General features: G+C 47.1%; 1 protein-coding gene across 3 annotated transcripts in view; it reads left to right on the plus strand.

Annotated features, from left to right (window-relative positions):
* Positions 1–462: 462 nt before the first annotated feature.
* The window catches only part of ADAMTS17 (ADAM metallopeptidase with thrombospondin type 1 motif 17), a 404,698-nt gene continuing 377,466 nt past the window's right edge, over positions 463–27,694 (plus strand). For all 3 annotated transcript variants that reach the window (XM_019983858.2, XM_070775014.1, XM_070775015.1), the window contains exons 1-3: positions 463–622; positions 1,035–1,405; positions 13,272–13,425. In XM_019983858.2, coding sequence (XP_019839417.2) covers positions 544–622; positions 1,035–1,405; positions 13,272–13,425 — 604 coding nt within the window. In that variant the 5' untranslated portion in view covers positions 463–543. The remainder of the gene's footprint in view (positions 623–1,034; positions 1,406–13,271; positions 13,426–27,694) is intronic.

The following is a 27,694-nucleotide window of genomic DNA, read 5'->3' on the forward strand; positions in this document are numbered from 1 at the left end:
AGGTGCAAAGTTGCACACCTTGTGCACGAAACTGCTCTTCCACAAACAACCAAAACTCATTTTACTTTAGATATAGACATAATATGCCTTTATGGGTGAAGTCCCTTAACGCTAGACAATTTCTGGCCTGTCTTCCAGGGAAATGGAGTTCCAAATATGGGGACAAACTGAACATCAGTCAGGAGTCTCCCCGAGTGGTCCAGGATCGCGCGGCTTCACGCGGCTCCCTTGCGCCACCTGGTGCCCCATTCCCGCAACTGCCCAGAAACCACGTGTAAGAAAGTGCTTACAACCTAACTACGCACTCTGGGTCAGGTCCGTCCCAGCCAATCGGCGAGGGGAAGGCGGGGCGGGAGAAAGCGGGAGTCCAATCGTTGCCCGCCTCCCGAGAAGAAGGCGGGGCTTGCGATTTACCACGTTGGGTTTGTCCGCAGCGCTAATTACTTTTTCCGAAGGCTGGGGAGCCTCACTCCGGCTGGCGCCGCCGCCTCGCGCGCTCCTGCTCCGCAGCGGCCGCGCGGGGGGCGCCTGCTCCCGAGGACCATGTGTGACGGCGCCCTGCTGCCCCCCCTGGCCCTACCCCTGCTGCTGCTGCTGCTCTGGGGACTGGACCCGGGCACAGGTAGCGCCCCGCTCCCGCCGCCCCTTAGCCCGCGCCTCCCGCGGCCACCCTCCGCCTGCCCTCCCCGGCGGCCTCCGCCTGCTTGCGCCGCCGCGTCGCGGCGGCCGGCCGCTGACAGTCGCGGGGTCGAGGGGGCGCGGGCCGCGGCGGGAGGATTCGGCTCCGGGCGGCCGCCGGGGGTCCGGCTCCCCCGGGCGCCGCGTCCCCGGAGGGGCCCGGGCGGCCGCGTCCGGAGTGGCGCGGGGCCCAGGCGGCGGCGCTGGCCGGCGCGGAGGTGCCCGGGCGAGGGACGGGACGAGGGCGCCGTCTCGGGACCGCGCTGGCGCTGGATGCCCGGCGCTGGCCCCCGCGAGCGGCAGGCGGGCGGGAGGGCGGGCCCCGCCGCGCTGACGCGTCTCGTCTCTCCCCGCAGCTGTCGGCGACGCGGCCGCCGACGTGGAGGTGGTGCTCCCGCGGCGGGTGCGCCTGGAAGACGTGCACCTGCCGCCCCTGCCCGGCGCCCCCGGGCCCCGCAGGCGCCGACGGCCCCGCGCGCCCCCCGCAGCCCCGCGCGCCAGGCTGGGGGAGCGCGCCCTGCTGTTGCACCTGCCGGCCTTCGGGCGCGACCTGTACCTGCAGCTGCGCCGCGACCTGCGCTTCCTGTCCGGCGGCTTCGAGGTGGAGGAGGCCGGCGCAGGCGGGCGCCATGGACGGTCAGCCGAGCTGTGCTTCTACTCCGGCAGCGTGCTCGGCCACCCCGGATCCCTCGTCTCGCTCAGCGCCTGCGGCGCCGCCGGCGGCCTGGTACAGCTCTTGCCACCTCCGGGTCTGCCTGGCGATCTGTCCGGGCGCCAAGGGTGGGGGTGAAGGGAGGTCTCCGGGGAGGGCTGGGATGGCGGTGGGGCCTCCGATGTGCTCTGCCGCTGGCAGGAGGGAGCACCCCCAACCTTCCAGAGGGTCTAGGAGCAGAGGGCAAGAAAGGGGAGTCATCTCATTACCCAGCGCTGTCAGTTCTGCAAATTCAGAGGTGAGTCAGGCCAGCACCGACGTGGGGGTGCACCGCAAGATAGCCGCAGCCTGCCCAGGGAGCATAGGTCCTGCCCAGATGAAATCCGCCAGGCCCCTAGACTGAGAAGTGCACCTGGCTGGGATGTAGAGAGAGCCCCGTTTGCTTCTGCACAGGTGTGCTGTGTGTGTGTCACGGGGAACACCGATCTGTATGTTCGCTTGTTCTTGAATTGGGGATCGAGTCAAGCATTGGCCTCCTTTCTGTAATTTTGAGTCTTTACTCAGGAAAGGATATTTGGAGGGGTCTCCAGACAGGCCGCTAACCTACTCTTCTTAGTTAAAACATGGGAGCCAGGAAAGAGAAGGTGTCCCTAATATTTTTACCTTATGCTGCAAGCAGGCATTTGTTGGCACCTACCCTCAGCTAGGCCTGAGGAATGCTGACCTTGGTTATAAGCCCCTCTCTCTGTCCCTGGAAGCTCTCTGGGTGTGGCAGTAATCTGCCCTTACCCACCACTGCTTCGGTTTCCGCACCTGTGGAGTGCTCGGAGGGAGGGAGGAAGTCCTTGGCACCTCTGCCCTGCCTTTGCTCACACTGGCTCACTTGGTTACATTGGTGCCCAAACAACACTTCTCAGCTTCTCATCATGCCCCCAAGGAGCACAGATGGCTGGCAGATGGGCTGCCCCCACCCGGCAGAGCCTGGGATGGGTGCAGAGCACGCTTCTCTATCTTCTGGGGAAGTGGTTTCTGATACTCTTTTGTGTCTGTCCTTTCCTGGCACAGGAAACTGCTTTCCCCACTTCCACCTTCTCTCACTCCACCATCTAGAATTCTCTCACCCTTACCCACATAGCGTGCAACAAGTTGACACAAATCTGCCACAGAGGTCAGAAACCCTGAGGGTCAGAGTCTTTATGTAAGACTGCTCCCTTCCCGGCAGTGTAGGGGACCTTAGGTAGTAATTCTAAACTTGGCCGTCACCAGTTCCCCTTGTAGGATTTTTTGAGTTCTGATAAGAATATGATCTCCATTTGCTGGACTGGAGAAATTGACATCTTTGGTTAAATGAGGAAAAGGGACTGTGGAGGAGCCTGGTAGGAGCTAGTGTGGAACAGCAGCGGGGAGTCTGAGCTGTGGGTGAGGAGGCTTAAGCAGGGGTGAGAAAGGCTCAGATCACTGAAGGACTCGGGTCAAGGCTGTATCATGTTCTGGGAGGGACTGGAAGGCCCACATCATTTTTCCTGTTTTTGCCAAAGTGTTTAAAGTCTAGGTCACATCACTGTACTGAACATGGAAACATCTGAATCCCATTTGCTGCGGTTTAGTGAGTTTCTGTAGAGGTCAGAGTTTATACTTCTTGGTGTAAAGTTTCCAGAGAGGCGCTATCTGCGAAGGATCTGAGAGTGGATATCTGGATAACACTGATTTAAAATCCTCCCGGAGTGAATGCTGGGCCCTTTCACACATGGCTCTGAGCTGTGAGAGTTCCCTTCTGTCCTCCAGGTTTTCAGCAGGACTGCCCTTCCCTTCAGCACCATGTGAGGGCGCTGTGCTTTAGATAAAGGAACAAGGCAAAGAGGCTGCGTTAAGCATGTGCCAGCTGCGGTGGGGGCACCTCTAAGACTTTAGATTTAAAATTCGTATTTCTGTGGTTTCATCTGCTTTGTGCATCCCATAGATGTAAGCTGGACATTGGACACTTCTTTCTAATACACCCTATAGAGGAAGGGCACGGGTTCAGAGACTGCCGGGTGACTTGGAGTGGACCTCTTTGGTGGCAGAGTGGTCCTGCTCCTCTAGAAAAGAAAGCAGCAGGAATGTAGGCACACCCCACCTTACTTTGATTTTGGTACTCAGTGTGCCTAAGACAGTTCCGCTGGGCTGGTAACGTTGTGTTAGCCCCTCTGGACCATGGTAGAAGCCCCACAGAGATCTCGCTCGGGTGTTGTGTGTTTTTGAGGACAGGTTCAACCATGAGGTATGGGGAAAGGAATAATGCCCAGTAGGTGAGTTTTGGTGCCCACAGCTGGGAGCATTCCAAAGGCTCGTTGTGTCTGAAGAATCATGTTGAGCAGGGCTGGCAAACTTTCTGCAAAGGACCAAGTAGTAAATACTGCAGGCTTTGCAGGCCGTATGGTCTCTGTCCCAACTACTCAACACTGCTCTTTGAGTGCAGAAGCAGCCGTAAGAAGGTAAAGAGACAGGTGGACATGTATGTGTTCGATAAAATTTTATTCCGGTGTTGAGTATGAATTAAACCTGCTGCATCTCACGTCTCCGGAACGGCCTAATGAGGAGCGTTGCCTGCAGGGAGGCGTGTGCAGCCTCTGCTCCCTGAGCTGTCTCCGGAGACATTTGACACCTGTTTGAAGGAGATGCGTGATTAGAATAGATCATTCCTTAATTGTGCATGGGGGCAGGGGAAGTAAATCTCACACTCCGTTTTGCTCTCCACCCTTGGAACCCCGCCTTTTGACAGCGGGCAGAGGTGGGGGTCTATGGTGTTTCCCTTCTCTGTCTTACCTTGAAAAGCTGTGCAAGCTGCATGTTTTGGATCTTCAGAGACCATGGGCTCAAGTATTAATTGTTTTACATTTATGCATCTTCGTTTTATTTACATTTCAGAGAAGTCCTCAGACATAACATAGGTTTTGGGAAGTTTCTCTAACTGTATTTGACTTCAAAGCGATGAACTCTGGGCATATGAAGAAGGTATTTTCCCTCCCAGAGGATTTATGTGAGTTTGGATCAGCTGCCTTGTGTGAATGGGACCAGATCATGGAAGGCTGGCGGAATCTGAAGAAACTTCGGGTTAAGATTCACCAGAGCAGGCAGTGGAGGTGGAACCCCAGAGACAGCGAGTTTCCGTCTCAGAAAAGACTCTCAGTGCTGCCTGTCGGAAAGAAGAGGATGGAGGGGCCGTCCTCATCCCCAAGTGAGAGGAGAGGAGGGCAGGCAGGCAGAGCGTCTGGTCTGCTGAACAGGGGCCCTTCTGCGTCACAAGCACCAGGTCAGGGAAGTCCTTGGCCAGAACATGCCTGCCTGTTAGCATGTGGCCTGAGGGGGTGCCCTGTGGGCGAGATGCTGGGGCCACACGGGACACCCAGGAGCTCTGGGGCATGGCCCTTTCTCCAGGCCACCCAGGAGGAATAGAAGGTCAGGGGTGGTCCCAGGACACCTTCTCTGGAGTCACATCCATGCTCCGAGAGATGCTGGCTTATGTCTCTGTCACTCAGGCTGCTCACTGGCCTCATGGGCCACCCAGCCTGGCTCTGTCTGTGCCCGACCATAGAGCAGGGGCTCTGTCTGCCCAGTGCCCGACCACAGTGCAGGGCCGGGGCGGGAGCCCCTCGCCCGTGCTGCTCCCCACACTCTTAGTTCCCATAGCTCCTCCTTCCAGTCTGCTCAGGAGCTTTTAGGAGAGTGCTCACCATTTCCATAGGGGAAGAATTGTGGTCCAGATAAGAACAGGGTGGAAGTGAGGTCAGCCAGGCAGTCAGCAGGTGGCTTAGAAGAGTTGGGGGCCCATGCTCTCAAGAGGGCAGCGTGATATCAGTGATGAAGGGGCCAGTTTGGGAGGTTGCTGCCTCTCCCTTTACAGTTGCCCAACTCGCTTTTCATTGCCCACAAAATTGCTCAGCTTTTAAATGCAGCATCACTTGATCACTATAGCTGAGTAGGAAGCAGTCTTGGCAAAAGCTGTGTGGTGTGGAGGCCATTGGGAAGGGAGCAAAGAGACCTTATCCTTTATGCACGTTATCCTGCATCATGGTATTGATACGGGTGTGGGGAAGGCACGCAGTCCTTAGTCTTTCAGCAGCTAATGTTACTGAAGAATTTATCATGCACAACATAAATGTATTTGGAAAATGCAAAACACATTTTTTAAAGCTTTGTAAAAAGGATCACTTGGGTGAATGTTAAGGAAAGCAAGGAGGGAAAAGACAGTTGTGAGATTTGGGATGCGGAGAAATTGAAGAGGAGAACCTGGAGCATAGAATTCTAAGGCCTCCCACCAGCTCCTCTGGGAGGATGCTCACTCTGCTTGATGGTAACTCTGTACCCACCGCTTGTGAGCATCAGGCTGCCCTTGACTGTAACCTCGGATACCTAAGCCTGTCTAGTTACTTACCTAGGGTACGTAGCTAGATTTTCCCATCTTAACTTTGTATTTTTTTTTATTTTATTTTTTAACTTTACAATATTGTATTGGTTTTGCCATATATCAACATGAATCTGCCACAGGTATACACGTGTATACCTGAACTTTGTATTTAGTTGGCAACCTGTTAAAAAAGAAGTACAAGATGGGATGATGACTGAAGATGTCTTCTTTGACAGCATTCTTGAAGCTTATTTCCTGAATTGGAGATACTGCAGCTCCTTGACCTTGGATATGTGCAACAGGAGATGTTTTTGCAGCCAGTACGTCCTGGGGAACCACTCAGAGTCAGCACCTTCCCCGTGTGTGTTTCCACATACGGGCTCACAGGTGCACCGTCACACCCATGTTCTTTCGGAAATAAGACTTTTCCGGGCTGTGATCTTGAGCAAGTCGCTTATGTCCTTTGAATGCCCCTGTCTGAAGTCACACAAGGGTAAATAGCATCGGCTTTGCGTGGCTGTCGAGAGAAGGAACTAAGATAAAGTCTGAAATCAGTTAGCTAGAGCCTGGCATGTTAAGGCATTAGAAACACATTTCTTCTCTTGCCCCACAGGCTGTTTCCAGACTTTTCCATTTATAGATCAGCCAACCAGTCAAGGCTGTTGACTAAATGAGCAGATCATTATCATATACCTGCCGTGTGTAGGACCCTCCAGTAGGCTCCCAGTGAGCCTCAGAGAGAAGTGGGGTATGGGGCCCTGTCTCGGAAGGTTGGCAGGGGAAGGAGCATGCTCTTAAGCCTGTAGGGTGGGGGTAGGGAGGGGTTCATCCTTTATGAGTGGTTCTCAGCCCTGAGCTGGCATCAGAGTTCCTGGCAGCATTTGCTACCTGGATTGCTCGGCCCCACCCCCCAGGTTTCTGATCCAGTCCATCTGGCGGTGGACCCGAGAGCTTGAGCTCTGACAGGTTCTCAGGTGCTGCTGCTGGTTGGGAACCATTTTGAGGATCACCGGCCTGGAGGCCATGAGGGGGCATTTCTGGCTACTAACCGGGAAGTCCCTGGGGAGAGCATTGTGGGGAGGACAGGAGCAGGGGGCGTTTGGAAGGGCGAGGTGATGGGCCTCAAGGCTTGGGTTGTGGAGACAGAGAGGAAAACTACAGGAGAGGGGTCTGAAGGAGGGGGTCTGTGACTGTCTAGTGCTGTAAATGGGGAGGCCGACTTTGGAGTCAAGACCAAGAATCTGTGTTCAGGCAATTGACGTTTGCAGAGGCAGCAACATGACCCTGAAAGGGGGGCTCCTTGTGGAGGTTGGGAGGCCCCTCATGCCTGTGCTGTATCGGGGATGCTCCTTCTGGGACAGGTTTGAGGCCCCCCCAGATTCCGCTGAGGCCTCCCAAAAGTCTGAGGCCAGTGTAGCAGGGCCTGCAGCCCCAGGACTGTTTTTCCTTCTTGGGAGCAGACTTGCTCCCTCCTCTCCAGCCACCTACACTCACCCATCCACAGGGAGGAGGCCGTTGAAGGCCCAGTCCAGTGAACCCAGAAGCCGTGGCCTCCTGAAAAGGAGAGGCTTCGAAGGCTCCCTGGGTGCTGAAGTCCCCGTGTGGCCTTTGTAGGACAGTGAGGTCACCAGTCACTAGGCAGGTCCCCTCAGACAGAGGGAAGAGCGTCAGATGGTTCCAGAACATGCATGAAACAGAGTTTCTTAAACGCATTTTTCATGTTATGCAAAGAAGTCTCACTAATGTTAGGAAGTTACAAACCTTTCTGACCTTCACTCATTTTTTCAGCTGCAGGGAGAGCTAGTCCTGCTTCAGGGGATTCGGTGGGGTTAATAATACCCAGATTATAATGCTCTCTTAAAGCAGCACTGAAACCCCTCAAAGCCAGCTTCCAGAACAAAGGGAACTGAAAGGGAACCACTCAGAACTTTTGTAATATCAGGTTACACCTGATACATTTTATTTGCCGCAAACTTCTTTAAAGGTAAAGCATCTGCCTGCAATGTGGGAGACCTGGATTTGATCCCCAGGTCGGAAAGATCCCCTGGAGAAGGAAATGGCAACCCACACCAGTACTCTTGCCTGGAAAATTCCGTGGACAGAGGAGCCCAGTAGGCTACAGTCCATGGGAATCCAAAGAGTTGCACACGACTGAGCAACTTCAACAAACTTCTTTAGTAGGATACCAAATCTTAGAAGATGTAAGGTTTCTCTTCATTTCATTGAGGATTGTTGTCTCCTTAAAAGCCAGAGGCCTCTGGGCTTCCAGTCCTGTCCGCCATGGGAGTCCAGTCCCCTTTAGATGGGGTCTGCAGCGCTCCTGCATATACTGTGATCTGAGGCGTTTCCTCACTGCTGTCTGTGGAACAGGGAAGCCTTGCAAGAGCATTTCCCAGTGGCTCCCTTCTCGACATAGACGGTAAGCAGAGGAATAATGCAAGCCCTGCTCAGCTCTTGGGGCCACAGGGCAGAGGGCCCCATCAGGAAGGCCCAGGCTGGTGTAGGCGCTCCATGCCCAGGGCACCTCCAGGTCCTGGATTGATGCGGGAGGTGGCCACCTCTCCAGCAGCCAGCTGAAAGCTAGGAAAGTGGTTCTTGATGCTGGCTGCATCAGCGTCTCCCAGTGAGCTTAAAAAAATACCAGTGCCTGAGTTTCACCCCCAGAGATCTAACTCATGTGGCCTGGAGTGGGGCCTGGGCCTCAGGAGTTCTCAGAACCGGCTGAGGGACTGCAGCGTGCAGCGGGGACAGGAATGTGGGTGCGGGGCTGCGGGAGTGCTGTGCTGGGGCCTCCTAGTCTGCGCCAGTCCGTCCACTTCATTCTGTTCCATCCATTTCATTTGAGTCCATCCCAGTACAGTCCAGTTCACTCACATTTTTCTTGAGTCACTCTTATGTGGCAGACATTGGAAAAATAAGGAGGAATAATTCTGATCCTGCCTCAAAGACACAAACTACGCACTGGGCTGTGTCACATGCCCTCTAACACAGCAGGTAGTGGGCTGGGACATAGAGTGCCAGGGAAGGGGATTGGTTTTTGTAGGGAAAGGGGAGGGAGAGGATGGTTAGGGAAAGGGCTGACAAGTTTTTCCCATGCTGAGATTGTGTGTGTGTGTATGTGTATGTCTGTGTGTGTATGTATGTCTGTATGTATGTGTGTACGTGTGTGTGGGTATATGTGTTTGTGTGCACGTATATGCATATGTGTGTATGTGTGGGGGGCATGTGTGTATATGTGTGCATGCATGTGTGTATATGTGTGTGCATGTGTGTGTATGTGTATGTATATATGTGTCTCTGTGTATGTGTGCACGTGTGCATGCATGTGTGTATATGTGGGCATATGTGTGTGCACATGTGTGTGGGGGGGCATGTGTGTATGTGTGTGTGTATGTGTGAGTGTGCATCTGTGTATGTATGTGTTTGTGTGTGTGTATATGTATGTCTCTGCATGTGTGTGTGTGTATGTGTGTGTATGTGTATGTGTGTGTGTGTGTGTGGCAGGGAGGGTGGTGGTGGTGGTGGAGACAGCGCTTTTCACAGAACGTCTTACCCCGCAATGACCCAGTGGGTGTTGGTGAGGCTTCAGGGTGCCCGGTGGCAGTGCTTGGGGAGGACAGGGGTGAGTCCCTCCTCATGGTGGCTTCTGGACAGGCAGGCCATGCCCTGCGGCCCCTCCAGGTGCTTGTTCTGGCCACAGGCCTGCGTGAAATTCCGGGCCCTGGGGGCACCTGGCTGCCCGGTTGAGTACAGGTCTCTGGCCCATATGTCTGTCTCAGCAGCTTTGCTAGTCTCTTTCTTGAGTAGATTGAAACCACCATGTGGTCCCTGTGAAAACGACCCTCTAAGGTAAAAACTCCACCAGGAGGTGGGACCGTGGTTTTGTGTGTGTGTGTGTGTATGTGTGCCTGCCCGTAGGCTTTCTTACAGATTCTCTGTGTTATGTCACATCAGAACTACTGGCTAAATGGTCTTTTACCCTGCAGCTTGGACACTGGGCTGAGTGGAGGATAACTGGCTTGGAAAGTGCTAGACACAAGGGGGCTTTGCCCTCCCGCAGTCTGAGCATTTTGGGAAGACTTGGGACCCTGTCAGAATGGAGCATGTCCTCCAGGGAGCATGGCCTCCTTCCATGTGGGGCCCATCTACCAACTTTGTTTCAATCATGAACGTTTCCAGTGACAGTTCTCCAGGGTTCTGCCCTGAGGCTTTCCGGTGGGGATCTGCACTGCCCCCCACAACCACCTCCCTGAAGTATCACAGTGAACAGAGTCAGGTTTTAACTTCAAAGGAGAGGGGAGAAAGCCCTGCTTCCCGGCAGGTCATGCAGTACCACTTTAAGACAGTTTTATTTGGGCAGTAAAATCTCTTGAGTTGTTCTTGGCAGAAGTTCTAATGAAATGGAAACCTTGCAATCTGCTTAGAACAGTAAGTATGGTCTCACCCTGTGATTTGGGGACTAAAATTGTAGGCGATCTTCGTAATTGATCTGATTTATTTCCAGAGGATTCGAATCGATGCATCCTTTCAGAAGGTAGAGGAGTCTGTATCCTTTCGTGTGAGTAAACTTTGTACCTGAGGCTGGAGGAATTGCTGAGCTGTGGTGGACACCAGTGCTTCTCAAAGTGTGGTCCTCAGGCCTACAGCAGCAGTGTCACCTAGGGACTTGTTAGAAATGAGTGTTCTTGGTGAGCATCCACGCCCTCCAGGTGATTTTGATGCACACTGGAGTTTGGGAACCATTGCTTTAGTGCGTTTACAGCTTTTAGAAAGTAGTGTGTGTGTGGGGTTGGGGGGAGAGAAGCAGGGATGTTCGTGACAGCCTAAGACAGATTGGCTCTATCTCCCGAATCTGTGCTGGCAAAGGTGGTCCCAACCATGAACCCAGAGCAGGGGCCGTGGGCTGCAGGGTCCAGCGGGCACACACAGATAATAGCCAGTCAGGTTCCTTGTGGGAGGTTTACCTCGTTTTGTTGATGATTCAGAGGGAAGCTAGCGGCAAGTATCCTGGGAAGGAGGGCAGACTTTTAATACTGTCAGCATTGGTTCCAAATGAAGGGAAAAGTTCTCTGCATTGTGTACATGTTTTTAAGAATTAATAGTCATTTTATTAAAGCGGCAAGTTTTTTGTTCAATTTACAAATCACGTTCTCATTATAATGTAGCAAGTTTTTGAAATTCTTTTTAAGGAGCCTTTGGATAACATTTGATCCTGTTTACAAATCTGGTGATGACAACATTTAAACCTTTAAAACCATGTTTAGAAATTTAGCATATTCAGTTTCATTTTCAAGTTCTTTTGTAGTCTGATTAAAGAATAAATCCTTTGCAAGAACTTAAATGGTTCTTGTAAATAATGAGTTAATAGTCTTGTAAAGAAGTCCTAAGTTCTCTTATACATTCTGATACTGCTTACGAACCTGATAAGATTTTAAAATTACAGGTCTAAATCACTGATGTACTTTAAATTAGAACCTAAATCTAATTCATTACTCTGCCAAGTTCTCTTGAAATACTGAAGAAAATCTATAAATCTCCTATCACCAAACTATTAACACTAAGATCTGACTCCATCCTCTCTTATTTGATTCTACTAATTCCCAGGGATAAGTTTCTATATAAAATTCTAAATAGTCTAAGTAGGGATTCTAAATAGTCTAAATAGTGATGCCTAGGCAAAGAGTCGGACACGACTAAGCGACTGCACTGAACTGAACTGAGGGATATATATTGGAGAAGGCAATGGCAACCCACTCTAGTACTCTTGCCTGGAAAATCCCATGGATGGAGGAGCCTGGTAGGCTGCAGTCCATGGGGTCGCTAAGAGTTGGACACACTGAGCAACTTCACTTTCACTGTTCACTTTCATGCATTGGAGAAGGAAATGGCAACCCACTCCAGTGTTCTTGCCTGGAGAATCCCAGGGACGGGGGAGCCTGGTGGGCTGCCGTCTATGGGGTCGCACAGAGTCAGACACAACTGAAGTGACTTAGCAGCAGCAGCAGGGATATACATATATACTTTTTTTTTTCCTATTAAGGATATAATTGTCATTCATTCCCAACATTTTTGGAGTACCTGCTCAGGTTGACTTTTGGGGGGTGACTTCAGTTCAGTTGCTCAGTCGTGTCCAACTCTTTGCGACCCCATGAACTGCAGCACGCCAGGCCTCCCTGTCTATCATCAACTCCTGGAGTCTACCCAAACCCATGTCCATCGAGTCGGTGATGCCATACAACCATCTCATCCTCTGTCATCCCCTTCTCCTCCTACCCTCAATCTTTCCCAGCATCACAGTTTTTTCAAATGTGTCAACTTTTCGCATCAGGTGGCCAAAGTATTGGAGTTTTAGCTTCAACATCAGTCCTTCCAATGAACAACCAGGATTAATTTCCTTTAGGATGGACTGGTTGGATCTCCTTACAATCCAAGGGACTCTCGAGAGCCTTCTCCAACACCACAGTTCAAAAGCATTAATTCTTCAGTGCTCAGCTTTCTTTGTAGTCCAGCTCTCACATCCATATATGACTACCAGAAAAACCATAGCTTTGACTAGATAGACCTTTGTTGGCAAAGTATGTCTCTGCTTTTTAATATGCTGTCTAAGCTGGTCATAATTTTCCTTCCAAGGAGTAAGTGGCTTTTAATTTCATGGCTGCAATCACCATCTGCAGTGATTTTGGAGCCCAGATAAAGAAAGTCTGACACTGTTTCCACTGTTTCCCCATCTATTTGCCATGAAGTGATGGGACCAGATGCCATGATCTTCGTTTTCTGAATGTTGAGCTTTAAGCCAACTTTTTTGCTCTCCTCTTTCACTTTCATCAAGAGGCTCTTTAGTTCTTCTTCACTTTCTGCCATAAAGGTGGTGTCATCTGCATATCTGAAGTTATTGATATTTCTCCCAGCAATCTTGGTTCCAGCTTGTGCTTCTTCCAGCCCAGCGTTTCTCAGGATGTACTCTGCATATAAGTTAAATAAGCAGGGTGACAGTATGCAGCTTTGATGTACTCCTTTTCGTATTTGGAACCAGTCTGTTGTTCCATGTCCAGTTCTAACTGTTGCTTCCTGACCTGTATACAGGTTTCTCAAGAGGCAGGTCAGGTGGCCTGGTATTCCCATCTCTTTCAGAATTTTCCACATTTTATTGTGAGCCACACAGTCAAAGGCTTTGGCATAGTCAATAAAGCAGAAATAGATGTTTTTCTGGAACTCTCTTGCTTTTTCAGTGATCTAGTGGATGATCCGGGGGATGACGTAAAAATAGTTTAAAAAGTTTAAAAAAAAAACAAACAACAGAATAATATACCTTTGAAAGTGAACACAGAGAACGGGTGCTGTCGTGCCCCAGGCTCTGCCTTCCGTCGCTTGATCCCTGTGCTTCAGGTCACACATGAGCTCATTCTTGGGCTTCGTGAATCAGCGGAACCTGCAAAGCAGCAGCCCCAGCACGGGAACAGGCCTCAGCTGGGTGGCCTTCCCAGCTTCTGCCGCTGGGGTCCTGGACGGGTGTGAATGAGGATGACTGACGTCTGTTTTTCTCTTTCTGGGCAGGTTGGCCTCATCCAGCTCGGGCAGGAACAAGTGCTCATCCAGCCCCTCAACAGTTCCCAGGGACAAGAGCATCTGGTCAGACGCAAATGGTCCTTGACACCCAGCCCCTCTCCCAAGCCCCAGATACCTGGGCAGCTCTGCAAGGTCCTCACAGGTGAGTCTGGGAAACAGCGTGAATGACTCACAGCACATGCCTGTTTGATACTGTCACACATCCCTAGACCATCCCCATTGATGTGTCTCCAAATGTACTGAAATCCTGTGAGCAAGAACTTAGCTTTCCTGTGTTTTGAAAGCTATTTTTTTTTAATTGCCCATAAGGCCACTTTCTTTTCCTTTCTATGTGTGTTTATATCAGTGTTTCATGTGTAATTAGCTCTTTGAAAAAAGCATTTGTAGAAAGTACCAAGTATCTCTTTTTGTTACATCTCAATTTTATAGACCAGGAGCAAATTGAGGCTTGAAAAACCTCAGTGGCTTATCGTTGTCAAGTCCAAGGTTGGTGGCAGAGCTACAGTAATTCCTTCCCTGGACACCATGGCCAGAGCATGCTCTTCTTATACAGCGGTCCTCTGACTTGGCTGCAGTGATCAGCGTCAGCTGGGGAACTTCGGAAACAGTGGTTCTCAATGTGTGACCCCTGGGCCAGTAGCACCAGCATCACCAGGGAGCCTGTTAGAACTGTGTGTTCTCATATACCCATCCCCAGCCCAGCCCGAATCAGAAACCATGGCGGTGGGTCCAGGTAAATCTGGTCAAGTTAGGTGTGAGAGCCATTGTTTTAAAAAGTGCTGTGCACTAGCCAGTCCCCACAAATCCTGATCTAATTGGTCTGGTGTGACTTGGGTGTGTTTTTAAAGGTGGTTCTGATGAGCAGTTTGGGCTGAGAACCCAGGGTTCTTGTACTCTGCGGCTCTGTTTGGGCAGCCTGTGGATTACCTGTCGGTGTTTAAGGACTTCTCACGGTGCTAGATCCCTGGCTGGCTGCCTGTCGGTGTCCCTTGATGAAGATGATAGTCTACGGCTTGCGGGTGGTGCTTCTTCCCTTTTGGGTCAGTCTTGGTGAATCATTTTTTTCTCTATCTCCTCTCAAAGTGAATGACTGGTGATCATTCTAAATCTGTGCGTTTTCTGCATTTCTGAAAAATTGTTTCGGAGGCAGAGGTTCTCAGCGCTGGCTGTCCATTGGTATCACGTGGGGCGCCTTAACAACTAGTCACACCCTGGTCCTGCCCCCAGAGAGCCCCTTCTATTGGTCTGGGGTGCAGCCGGGGCATCTGGCGATTTGAAACCTCCCCAGGTGGTTCTAACGTTCAGCTGGCGCTGAGAACTGCTGCCCTCCGACGTTTTAAACATGAGTAATGGCACCTATGGGCCATTGCAAGCGGGGTTTTCTCGGGTGAGGACCACCAAGCAGGGCCACAGAGTAAAACCCAAGAGCAAATATGTTTTATTCCTACTTTTCCTCTGCTCGAGTTGGTGCTCATCAGCTGCTAGTCAGTGACCAGAAACTCGGGGTGCCTGTGGATGGTGTTGTGGAATATTTGTGTGATTACCAGCTGCCATCCTCTTTGGGGTCGTGATACCAAGGATTGCTGACAAAATGATAAATTGTGCTGATATTTGCATTTTTGTCCCTAAGGTTAGTTTGGAGGCACTCTTGAGAGACTGTTTTGCCTTTAATGAAGGAAATAAAATGTGCAAAGCCAGGCTAGGGAGGATGTGATGGAAATTAAGTTGAAACAAGAGTGGTCATGCAAGGCTGCAGAGAGAAATTTCTGAATTTGCCTAAAAAATAATCCTCTTCCCAACCCCCAGATCTCTCATCAACATGCTCTGCCATGCAGGAGCACGTGTTTGTTTAAGGTGATGGCAACTCAGGCTCTGTCTTGGGTAGGAACACAGACTTAGGAGAAAAGTATAGATTTTGCTTCTGGTCCTTCTTGAATTGTGTGAAATAGTAAACTTTGTTGCTGTGTGAAGAAAGACAACAGGCCTTCTAAGGGGCTTAGCTAATAAGCAGTGAATTAGGCCCTATCTAGTTTGGATTAACTTTTAAACACTGGGGGTTTAGAAACTGGAAAAATTAATTTACCAGGATGCCAGCAGAATACATTCTTGAAGTTTCCTGGAAAGATTAATGAGATTAATTCATGATTTCCCATGGGAGCATGTTCTTTATGGCTGAGCACGGCAGTCACCAGTGTCATCGTGCCTTGTCACTGATCTTGTGTTATCCCAACCTTGGACGTGGCCTGGGGGTGGGCAGCTGGCTCAGGCAGGTGAAGAGAAGTCTGATAACTCTCTCCTCCGTGAAGCACTCATTGCTCCGCTGATTGAGTCCAGCTAAGCCACCATGCTAGGGGCAGAGAGGCCGACACAGGGAAGGCCAGCTGGGAGGAATCACTGCCTTCTATTTTGTACCACAGAGGCTGCATTTCCAGCTCAGAGGCTAGAGGCTAAAAGATTCAGGGCTTCCAGAGAGGGGACAGGCAGATCCTATTTCCTTTATAGCTTCTTTTAGGACCTTATAAATTAATTCATAAAATATCACTCCAGCTTGGAACTTGGCATGAAAATATGGAGCCTGTGAGCCTTTTTTCCTTTTCCTTTCTTTTTTTTTTTTGGTGAGCATGAGTATTTGAAAATATTTTTGGCTATTCTTAAACACTAAAATGGTACTTTGGATGTTTTGAAAAGATGCTTGATTTTTTGAGTGGTTATTTTGACTCCAAAACTTTTTGTCTGCCTGCTATGCTTATTTTAATTTCTCCATTCAGATTTGGTTTAGAATCTTCCCACTAGCACTTTCATGGTTTTTAAGTAATAATTTGAATCTCTTCTCATTCACTATGGTAGATGTAAACCTGTGGATAGTTGAAGTAGATTGTGAAATAATAAAACTAGTTGTCTGTGAGGCACTGTCAAAATAGGAATCCTGCAGTGTTTTGCTTGGTGGTGGGCTCTTTAGAACACAAACACATCAATGCCATTCTGTGAAGTCACTGATGGCTACTTTATAGTTTGTTTTGTTATGATTATTTTAAAAATAGTACAGTTATTTTATAGTATTGTTTCATTCATTTATAGCATTCTAAAGTTAATTTTAGTGAGTGTTTAGAGGATATCATAATGACTCAGAAATTGTGTATTGCCAATTTATGCAAGAATTTGCATGTGTAATAATACCTGTATATACTCTGTAAAAAAATATTGGTTGGAAATTGTGTTTGTGTTACTTTAGATTCATTTGGTTGGAAATCACAGAAGTCAAACTGGCTTAAACACTAAATGATGTCACTGCCATGGGCCCCTGGAGCTGAGTTAGGAGGCTGGACCTCAGGTCAGCCTTGGCCATGGTGGTTCTGTATCTGGCAGCTTTGTCCTAGCTGGCTTCTCTTCTGGTAATAAAGAGGTCCCTGGGATGAGGAGCTGAACCCTTCTGTTTAATCAGGAGTTTGGGTGGGTTGGCTTGGATCGTGACTTGAATTCCTTCCGGTTCACCCCTGGTTTCAAATGTCTTGCGGCAGGAGTGTTAAGAGCATCACTCAGTCCCCACCTGATAGTGGAGATGTCACTCTGCTTTCCATCCTCTCCTGACTTCCTGTAAGTCAGGTACAAGTCTGGTGGGATAGATTCAGGACACCTCTAATCCAGATTGAGTCCTTCATCCTAGCCCATGTGGTGGATGAGACTTTGGCTGGTTCCTTCTGACTTCACCGAGTCCGTGTCAGATGCCTGTTAACTCCTCACCCCACCTGTGCCCCAGGGGTACTTGGCTGCTGGTCTTTGCTCAGTGGGAAGGGCTCAGTCCCCCTAGCATTTGTCACCTCTAAAGTCATTGGAGACCTCAGGTCTTCAGTGCATGAAGCAAAATATGGTTTTGTCGTTTATCCAGTGGGTTTTGTTTCAGTGGTGGTGATGGTCTTCCATGTTTTTCTGCATCTTCAGTGGGAGAAGAAGCCAAAAGAAATGGAATTAAATTTGTACTTTGTGTTTTTTCATGTTAGTATTTTAAGTATGTACTCATATATAAAATATCAGGTCTGAAAAGAGACCCTGATACTTTAGAATCATTATTCCTGAGAACGAGAAGAAGAGGGATGCTAGAGGCCCACCTCTTGCCTCCCTAGTGTGTGACCCCAGAAGGGTCCCTCGGCATCTCTGTGTCCTGTTAGTGTGCTGGGGCTGCTGGAACACACTGCCATGGACCCAGCAGGGTGAACGGCAGACACTGTTTCCTCACAGTTCTGGATCTAGAGTCCCGAGGTCACGGGGTCAGCAGGGTAGGTTTCCTCTGCAGCCCCTCTCATTAGCTTGTAGGTGGCTGTCTTCTCCCTTTGTCCTGTCGTGGGCTCTTGGTCTATGCGTGTCTGTATCCTGATCTCTAATGTCAGTAACATTGGAGTCCAACCTCATGACCCCATTTTCACTTGATCACCTCTTTAAACACCCTGTCTTCAAACACGGTCACATTCAAAGGTGCTGAGGGTTCGAGTACACAGTTCAGCCCACAGCAGCCTGTTTTCTCATCTGTGATGCTGATATGATGCCAGCCTTGTCTGCTTCTCAGGGTTATTGCTGAAGAACACAGAGGTGAGAAGGTGATGGCACCACTTTCAGCCACATTGGTTGGGGGGATATTCATAAGAACACTTACAAATGCCCAAGAGACAGAAAAACAAACTTGGAGGAAATTGGGAATGGGCTGAACGGAGGGACCCTTCCAATAAGAATAGATATCATAGTTGGCTTGTTCATCATCTATTCATGGTTTTTTCTTGATAAATAAATAGGAAAGGAGCTGTGTAGCCTCAGGCAAGTTTAGAAAAGACTGGGCCACCGGTTTCATCATTTGAAGCGCACTAATATCTACCTCTTGGGGGTTTTGTGTGCTTTAAATGAGATAATGCGTACTTGTCACTTAGCAACTAACAAATATTAGTTGCAGCTGCTGTGGTTATAATTATGATTCCTACCCCCATTCTTTAATATCAGGGGACCACTTCAGTGCCCTTGTTCTGTTTAATAGGGAAAGAAAGAGAAACTCTGTGGAGCACTGAGCTGAAAGCTTAAAGTTCTCATTATTATCTCTCATCCTTGCCTCTTGAGAAAATCTGTAATGCAATGAGAGAATCTTAGTGTTTGTAGACTGAAAGTTACCCCTAGAGGTCATATGTTCTTGTTCTTGTTTATTCGGTCATCACGTGTTCACTGACCCTCTAGACATAGAACATAACTGTGGTGAACATGACACAGCATGGTCCCTCCTCCAGGAAGCTCATAGAGGAGCTAGAAGTAAGTGAAAGTAGCAGGTATAAATTAATTTTAGTTGTAAAATACTTTGTAAAAACTGAAATACTTTTTTAGTTATAAAAATAGGCGGAAAAAAAACACAAAACAAAAACTGAAAGCCCATGTGCTCAGCATTCAGACTTAACCAATGTTAAATTCTGGTCACATCTGCTTCAGAATTTTTTTTTTTTTTTTAGAGAAATTCATATTTGTGGGTATGACTTAGTATCCTTCCACTGCACCTCTGTTATCCCCATAGCTTACTGCCTAGAAGAAACCACCATCCTGAGGTTGGTGTGAATCCTTCCTGTCCATGTTTTTTGAACTATTACAGTATTTGTGATATATAGTCATAAACTAGATGTTGTGTTGTTTCGTATGTTTTAAAATTTGCACAAATGGCTTCGTACTGTACAGTTTGCTTTTATTATAATAATATTTTTTAGGTTTATCCATGTTAATGCAAATCTAGTTTATTTATTTTAATTGTAGAAAATTGCCTGTTTTTAATTAATCTTTTCAAAACTAGCTTTGGTTTTATGTTTTTCTTCCTTACTACTTTATTTCCATTTTCTTTAATTTCTATCTTTTTAATTTTATTTTACATTCTCTGGATTTAATCCTGTTGCCTTTTTCCTAATTTTTTGAGTAAAATACTTAACTCATTAAGCTTTATCTGTCTTAATTTTTCCTGTATATATTTAAGACTATACGTTTCCCCATAAGCGTACCTTTGACCTGGAGGAGGGCATGGCAACCCCCTCCAGTGTTCTTGCCTGGAGAGTCCCATGGACACAGGGGCCTGGGGGTTATAGTCCATGGGGTCACAGAGAGTCGGACACACTGACAACTGAGCAGCAGCAGCAGCATGCCTCTTGACTGCGTACAAATTTTGATATATTTCCAGTATCCAGTCCTAGACATTCTCCAAGATTCAAAATAATTTTCTCCTAGAGGGGCAGTACAGTGTAGATACTTAAGAATTTACAGATAGGTCTACTGGGTTTGAATTCCTGCCTTAAGCCATTTACTGGCTTGAATGACTTTGAGTAGTTTATTTAATCTTTTTGTACCTAAATTTCTTTATTTGTAAAAATGATCAACAGTTGCATGTACTTTATAGAATTATTAAGATGGTTAAATACATTAATGGCACTAATATTCTCTATTGTCTATTATCATTACAGCTTTATATTATTTATAAATTTTTATCATATGTTTTTACCACCATTCAAAAATGAATTTATAGTTCTCTGTTTAGCAGTTAAAAGATGTGGCCCATGTCAAGTTTTCCATTTGGTTCTCTTTTTTGTAATTTTAGGATCTCTACTGAGGTTTCCTATATTTTCATTCATCAAGAGCATATTTTCCTTTAAGTCTTTAGGCATGGTGATAATAGTTGCTTTAAAATTTTTGTCTGCTCTTCTAACAGCTGGATTCTCTTGGGATTTTTTTTTCTCCATTTATTGTCTTTTCTGTTGAAAATGGATCACATCTTCCTGGTTATTCATGTATCAAGTAATTTTGAAATGTGTTCTGGGTGTAAATGTAATGTTTTGAAGTGGATTCTATTCTTCTGGAGTATTTTAGCTGCCAATTTAATACTCTTGGACTCAAACTGCAAAATTTATCTCTAGGGCAGCATCTCAAATCTCAGTTCTGTTTTTTTATCCTTAGCTAAAGTTTCTTCCATGTAGGGATCATTTAGAGATTTTGATGTAACTGATATACAGAATTTTGGGCTCCCTCTTTTTGGAGCTCTCTTTTCTGATATGCCCCACTTAGTTTCTAGTCACCTTTTTGCTCTGAACTCTGCCCTCTGGTTCTTTAGGCCTGAGAGTTGTGGGAAATCTATTGGAGTACAGCGCTGACCTGGAGTTTAGTGCTGATGTGGAGTTTAGTGCTGATGTGGAGTATAGCACTGACCTGGAGTAGAGCAGTGACCTGGAGTATAACTCTGACCTGGAGTATAGCGCTGACCTGGAGTATAACTCTGACCTGGAGTATAGCGCTGACCTGGAGTTTAGTGCTGAGGTGGAGTATAGCGCTGACCTGGAATAGAGCAGTGACCTGGAGTAGAGCAGTGACCTGGAGTATAACTCTGACCTGGAGTATAGCACTGTCCTGGAGTAGAGCACTGACCTGGAGTAGAGCAGTGACCTGGAGTATAACTCTGACCTGGAGTATGGTGCTGACCTGGAGTATATATCGCACTAACTAGGCCCGCGTTCAGTCCCCTGTGCTCTTCTGTTCTTCCAAGCATTGCTGCTGCTGCTAAGTCACTTCAGTCGTGTCCAACTCTGTGCGACCCCATAGATGGCAGCCCACCAGGCTCCCCCGTCCCTGGGATTCTCAGGCAAGAACACTGGAGTGGGTTGCCATTTCCTTCTCCAGTGCATGGAAGTGGAAAGTGAAAGTGAAGTCGCTCAGTCGTGTCTGACTCTTGGCGACCCCATGGACTGCAGCCTACCAGGCTCCTTCATCCATGGGATTTTCCAGACAAGAGTACTGGAGTGGGGTGCCATCGCCTTCTCCGTCCAAGCATTGACTTCCCACCAAAGTCTTCCTGCATTAGCTTACTTTCCAATAATTTAGTCAGTGGAGTTTTTTATTTTTTAAGTTTACAGTTGCTCTCTGTAGGAGGTGTAGGTCTGTTAGAAGCTTGTTGGCCTGCGTTCCATATGATATTGATTCTTTGCTAATGGTTGAGATTTGCATTGTGGTTTAAAACATAGGTATTTTTGTTTTAATAAATGTTTTATATGTAAATTAGAAGAATATGTATTCTTTAATTGTGAACATCATTCTCTATATATTCATTAGTTTAAATTTTTGTGATGACAGAATTATTCATATCATTGTTTTGTCTTGTTTGACTTGTTTTAATCTCATAAAAATCTCATAAGTTGTGGTTTGGCCTATTTAACCTTTTAATTCTATCAATTTTTTCTTTATAAGTTATAAGGCAGTATTGTTGTTGTGTGGCCATATTCCTGGTGAATTATTTCTTCCATTATCATGTAATAGGGCTTTTTAAATCTCTGGTAAAGCTTTTGGCCTTCTTGCTATTTTCATCTAATATTAATATTGCCAGTTAATTTTTATTTTGGTTAATGTTTACATTATTCTTGTTTTTCTTTAGTTTTATTTTCAGTCCTTCTCTATAATGATGTTTTATATGGTTTCCTAAAAGTAATATGTATTTAAAAAAATGTTTTTTAAATGAATTTTAAAAAATGTCCAATTTAGGAACATCTTTATTTTCATTGACAGGGTTAGGATTTTTATGGTGTTACTGATATAATTACATTTATTTCTGCCGTCTTTTGTTTTCCATTTATAATGCCGTGCTTTTTCTTTGCTTCTGTTTCTTTTTGTTGTTGTTTTCTTTCTTTCTGTTGGTTCCACCAGCTTTTCTTTATTCTTTTTTCTTCCACTGGTGTGGAAATTTTATAAAATTTATTTCCTTTTTAGTCGCTTTTACCCTAAAATTAAAAAAGAAATTGTCCTAAGGAAGTCTGAAAGTGTCAGGTATCTTTCATTCATAATACATGAAACTTCAAATGCTTTAGCTTTCATTGTCCTCGTTATTTTTGTCTGTTAATTATATATTTTTTGTCCCCTCTCATTAAATCACAAAAATCATCATAAACTGCCCAGCCTCCATGTCACTGAAGAAAGCTTCTTCCCTGTTATCTGTTTATTCTTCTTCTAGAACCGTGAGCTGATGTGGATCTCCCTAGTCTTCTTTTTATGTATTTGGTCTCTTTATCTCTATATTCTGTATTCTGGGTAATTCTCATTTGTCTCTCAGTTCACCAGTTTACTCTTAAACTGGATCTAATCTCCATTTAGTCCACCTACTGAGTTTTTAATTTTAGCAATTATATTCCGTACATCAAGAAATTATATTCCATTATTTTCCAATTCTATCTGTCATTTTCATAGTGTCTGGTTCTTTCATTATGATTTTTCCTTTCCTTTGTCACTTTGTTTTTTTTAAAGCATAATTATTTTGTCTTTTTTTGAATCATTCCACCTTCTGACTTTCTTGGAGTCCTGATCTTCCTATTTGTTGTGTTTGCTCACTCTCTCACACTGGGCCACATTCTCCTATGTGGATTGTAATCTCACACTGTGAGCTCAATTTAGGCTGATGTATGCTCTCTCAGCCCTCACTACCCCTTCTTCGATGAGAGTGTGCTATGCTGTGGGCTATGGAAGAATCTTCACCAAGTAATGTCACATGTCTTCTTGTCTGATGCCCCAGGACCTTTTCAAAGTACAAACATGATTTCTACTTTAGTGTTTTTCCTTAGGAAATCTATACCATGAGAGTGATGCTTATTGGTGTGTGTGGCACAGGCTGAGGGGTTTGCACTGAGGCTCAGTGACATTCCTCTGGCATTCACAGCTCTACACAGAGGAGTCTTCCTGGTGCTTCCATGTTCTGAGTCATGCCAGGGTCCTGGCCAGATCTTTTCATCTTGCTGTGGCAGAACACACTGGCCCTTCACCCTTTGGGCTGGTATCTGTGCCTGATATCTGCTGGCCTCTCAGAACACTCATTTACTGGTCCAAGTGTGACAGTTCTCTAGGTATTGGCCATCCTTGATGACTGGGACCCCCCAGGGAGGCTGTGGCATCTGAGGCCCTGCTCAGTGGTCCTGCCTGCGCCCCACCCTGGGGGACTGCAAGCACAGATGCCTTCCCGTGGCTCAGAGGACCAACCACCCCACCAGAGCGGGGCAGTCATCCCTACCCCCCTTTCTACTAAGAGTCCTGCCCCTTCTCAAGGGCACCCCTTCGCCAAGTGCTGTTCTTTTAGGGAGCCAAGGTTTCAGACACAGTGGCCAGAGGGCAGCTGTGTCCAGACGTTTTCCACCTTGGGCTCTATAAAGTGCCTTCAGTAAAGGAACGCAGAAGCCATCTGTGGTGATAGCCTAAGAAATATACCGCATTAGTGCCACAGTAAATCAGCATGCTGAGATCACTCCCTGCTTCTTTCATGGACCGCAAGTACAGACAGTCTCCTTGTTGTCTGAAGAAAGTGCTCAATGGTTTAACCTCAGACTCCATAGGACAGGTCTTGAGTGTGTTCTCTTAGACCGTAGGAGGCAGCTGTCATGTTCCTGGCACTGTTTCTTGGCGCCCTGTGGCACATCTGATGTGTGCCCGCCCCCTTATCCGGGGGGATCTGGTACAGGTGTCAGCAGTTGGCTGAGCAAGGATCTCCCTGGAAGACCCGACGGTCAGGCTCACCTGCACACACACACACCCGCTTCCCTGGCTGCTGGTGCTCGGGAGGTGGGTAGGGGGATACTTCTGAGATCACCAGCTGTTTCTTAGATCAGTGTCTCCTGGAAGAGCCCACGGGGCACCTTGTGCAGTGTGAGGGTTCAGTCATAATCATTTCTGCATTTGCTGTTGTTTTCCAGACTTAATTCTCATAAACTTTGAGGGGAATTTCTGATCTTGCCATTTGCTTTATATGAACCATGCATTTATCCAAGTCCCTCAGATCTCATGTTTATTTCTTTTGAAGACAAGTGACAGAGAAAATCTTTTGGATTTTCTTTTGGGGTGTTTGGATGGCTAGGGGATGTGCATTAATCATCATTTGGAAAGAATAAAATTATTATTTTTATCATTATTCTTTCCTGAAGCTGTATGACTCCCTGAATTGGGGGCCTGTAAAATGGGTACTGCCTGTCTGGGTGTCCTGGGAATGAACACAGCCCTGGACTGAACCTTGCTGACACTGGGCATGGTCTGACTCTGCCTCCCAGGATGCTGAGGTTCTTAGAGTTTGCTAATTTTCTTTTCCCCTGTTTTTCTTCATCTGTAAAAGAGGGCTAGTACTTTTCTCAATATTTCTACTTCACCGGGTTACTGACTTAAATGGGCTAATGCAAATGGTTTTTCATTAAGTAGAAAGTATTACTAGAACATACTGTGTCATCTCTATAGAAAAGGCCCACAGAGTGGGTTCCCTAAAGCCAAACCTGACATGCGGACTTGGGTGCAAGTGATTAGTTTAGGGCAGGGAGGGGTCCCGGGGAGCAAGAGAGAGAGAGACAGGGGAGCACATATGCAGTGGAATCCAGCAGGAAATCCAGGGGGAGGTGAGTGTGTGCCAAGGTTGTTGCTATGGGCAATAGGGGGGCTGTGTTGCCACAGCAGGAACTCTGGGAAGCATGGAGAGTTGTAGAGCTGTCCTGAAGATGTGGATGGTGGGTTGCTGGAGTGTCTTCAGTGGTTCCTGTCTCCTTATGCTCTTGCATGGGCCGAGGGAGCTTCTAGGGCTGAGAGCCTCCAAAAAAGAAAGGCGAGGTTCCTATGCTTGGGGAAGGCACGTGCCTTGGGGCAGGAGCCACTACAGGGAGGCACAGAAGGAAAAGAGGACCCTGCAGGAGTCCCGGCTGGGAGACGGCGCCTAGCAGTAGGGACCCCTGGCCTTTAAAAGCGTTAACATGTCAATGCACAGCAAAACCACTACAATATTGTAAAGTAATCAGCCTCCAATTAAAATAAATAAATTAAAAAAATAAAAATGTTAACAATTTAAGAAAACTTGTTACCTTCTAAAAATTCCTGTATATTCAGTTAGAAAAATTCTTCCTGTGTGAACAATAAATTGACCTATGATAAGTCGCTTCTTCCATCCTTATGTCATTTTTAAAAATTTAGTCATTCAGCAAAAATAGCTCTGAGATCTCTAAAGGAGTGAATAGGGCACTGGAGACATAGGCCTCCTGGGAGCTTGGTGAGGGCCATCTGGAAGGGAACTGTAGCCTGGGGGACCCACCTGTGCTCTTGTGGTTCCCTCCGGAGGCTCTGCTTTCTGGGCTGGTGGCTGGAGAATCAGGAGAAATGGGTAAACCAGGCCTGGAGGCAGGGTTTGAATGAATCTTTATGTAAATATTAATTTTATTCTCTGTGCTCAGTGACTCTGTGCGTGTGTTTTCTCTAAATTGGCTTGATTATGTTTGTATTTAAACTTGTAATATGCCCTGTTACTCACAACAGTGCTTTACTTACTCGGCCAGTGTTTATCTGACGCTGACTGTGTTTCAGGGCCGGTCCCAGGCCTGGGGCATTCTGTAGTAAACAAGAGATACGAGTCCCTGTTCTTAGGGAGTCAGGGAGCCCACGCTCCAGGGGATGGTTGAAAGCTGATTGCCAGTCTCATTCTGGATGGGGCCTAGGGAAGTAGGTCCCCAGTCCCATGACCGTCCCTTTCTCCCTTGCCTACCCTACCTATGAGGAGCCCAGATCGGAAGGACCTTCTGATTCCCAGTGGAATTTGCTGGGCTGGGTGGGGAGAGAAAAGATTGACGACTGTGACTCTGCAGCCTGAGCAGAGATGACGAAACACGGGATGGGAGTTCTGAGTAGCACCCCGCCTCTGCACTGGCGGCTGGGTGCGAGGGCAGACGTCTCACTTCCCACACTGCCTGCCACGCGCTGGCCTGCGGTGCGGCCTCTAATGCTCTTACAGTTCTCTGCTTTCCGTTTTTCTGTGGGAACAGAAGGACTCAGTGGGGCTGGGGTGTCGCCCTCAGACCTCTAGTGGAACACTGGAGCGTGTTCGTGGTGTATCTTCCAGTATCCTGCAAGCACTGCAGCAGGGACCCCTCGCTCCTGGCTTCCCTGCTTCCCTTCCTCCTCTGCCTCCAGATGCGAACACTTTCCAAGGTGCACGTGTGGTCGCTCCTGCCCTTTTTTTCCCTTCTCTTGGGGTCCTCATCTGGTTCTTTCCTGGAGCAGTACCCCCTTGCTGTTTGTCTCGAGCCCCTCATCCTTCTGGGTTCTGTCTGCAGTGGCCAGCTGGGATGGCCGCCCACTCCGCAGAACGCAGTGTTTCTGAACCAAACCCTTGTCTGACCATGCCTGCCTCCACCAGCCCAATACCAGTGTCCTGACCCATTTTTTTTCCAGTTGCCCAGACTCAGAATTACCTGTTTGCTCTCTTATCCTTGTATGCTTAGTTTATATCCCCCATCTTTTTGTTGGCTTCTTATTTTGCTATCACTGCAAAGACCTTTGTTAGTCCCCAAATTACCACTTGTTAACGTTTCCCCCTGCTCACTCTGGAGTCTGCTTTCTCACTTTCTTCCTCCCCACCTTCCTTCCAAACTCCCCAACCCTCTCTCCTTCCACACACACTTATTTCTTCTGAAGTGTTTGAGAGTAATTTGCAGATATCATAGTCCTATGTATCTATATCTATATATATATCTATATAAATACATATGTATTTATAGAATGTGTCTGTAAATACATTCATTTATATTTTCTAAGGACTTGCTAACCATCATATGTTTATCAAATTTAGGATATGAAACGTTAATACAATACTATTGTCAAGTGAACCATCCATATTTAAGTTTTGCAAGTAGTCCCATGAATGTCTTCTGTAGCTTTCTTTTCTTGGTCCAGATGCTAATCTATTGATAGAACCACACGTTACATTTAGTTATCACATCTCCTTGATCTCCCCCAGTCTGGGTCAGTTACTTAGAATTTTTCTTTATAGCCATCACATTTCTTCAAAAATACAATTACAGTCTAGTTATTTTGGAGGAAACCTCTACTTTTGGTTTTGTGTGCTGTTTCTTCACGAGTGAACTTAGGCTGTTCATTTTTGGCGAGAATACCGCAAACGGACTGTTGTGTTCTTCTCGGTGTATCTTACCAGGAGGCTCGTGCCACCAGTTTGTGTCATATTGGGGATGTCAGATTTTATTACTTGGCTCAGGTTGTAATCACTATTTTATCTGCTTCAAGTCATTATCTTCTTGTATGTAATTAGTGAGTTATTTGTGGGATATTTTGAGCTTATAAAAATATCTTGTTCTTTAAACTTTCCCTCACTAGTTTTAGTGTCTCTTAATTCTTGGCAGACTCAGTTTTGATTGTGATGGCTTCACAATGGTGCATTTCTAGCTCCATTACTTTCTTCCCATTTCTAATTGGTGCCCTCCTGCAAGGACAGCTTTCTCTCCCCACCCCCCCTTTGTTTATTTATATCTGTGTGGACTTGTAGATCCTTATTTTACTCCATGGGTATTAATTTATTTACCTGTTTCTTTTGATACACAAGTGATCTCAGATTTGGCCTTTGT

This window comes from Bos indicus, chromosome 21 (assembly GCF_029378745.1).
Source record: "Bos indicus isolate NIAB-ARS_2022 breed Sahiwal x Tharparkar chromosome 21, NIAB-ARS_B.indTharparkar_mat_pri_1.0, whole genome shotgun sequence".
Lineage (NCBI taxonomy): Eukaryota > Metazoa > Chordata > Mammalia > Artiodactyla > Bovidae > Bos > Bos indicus.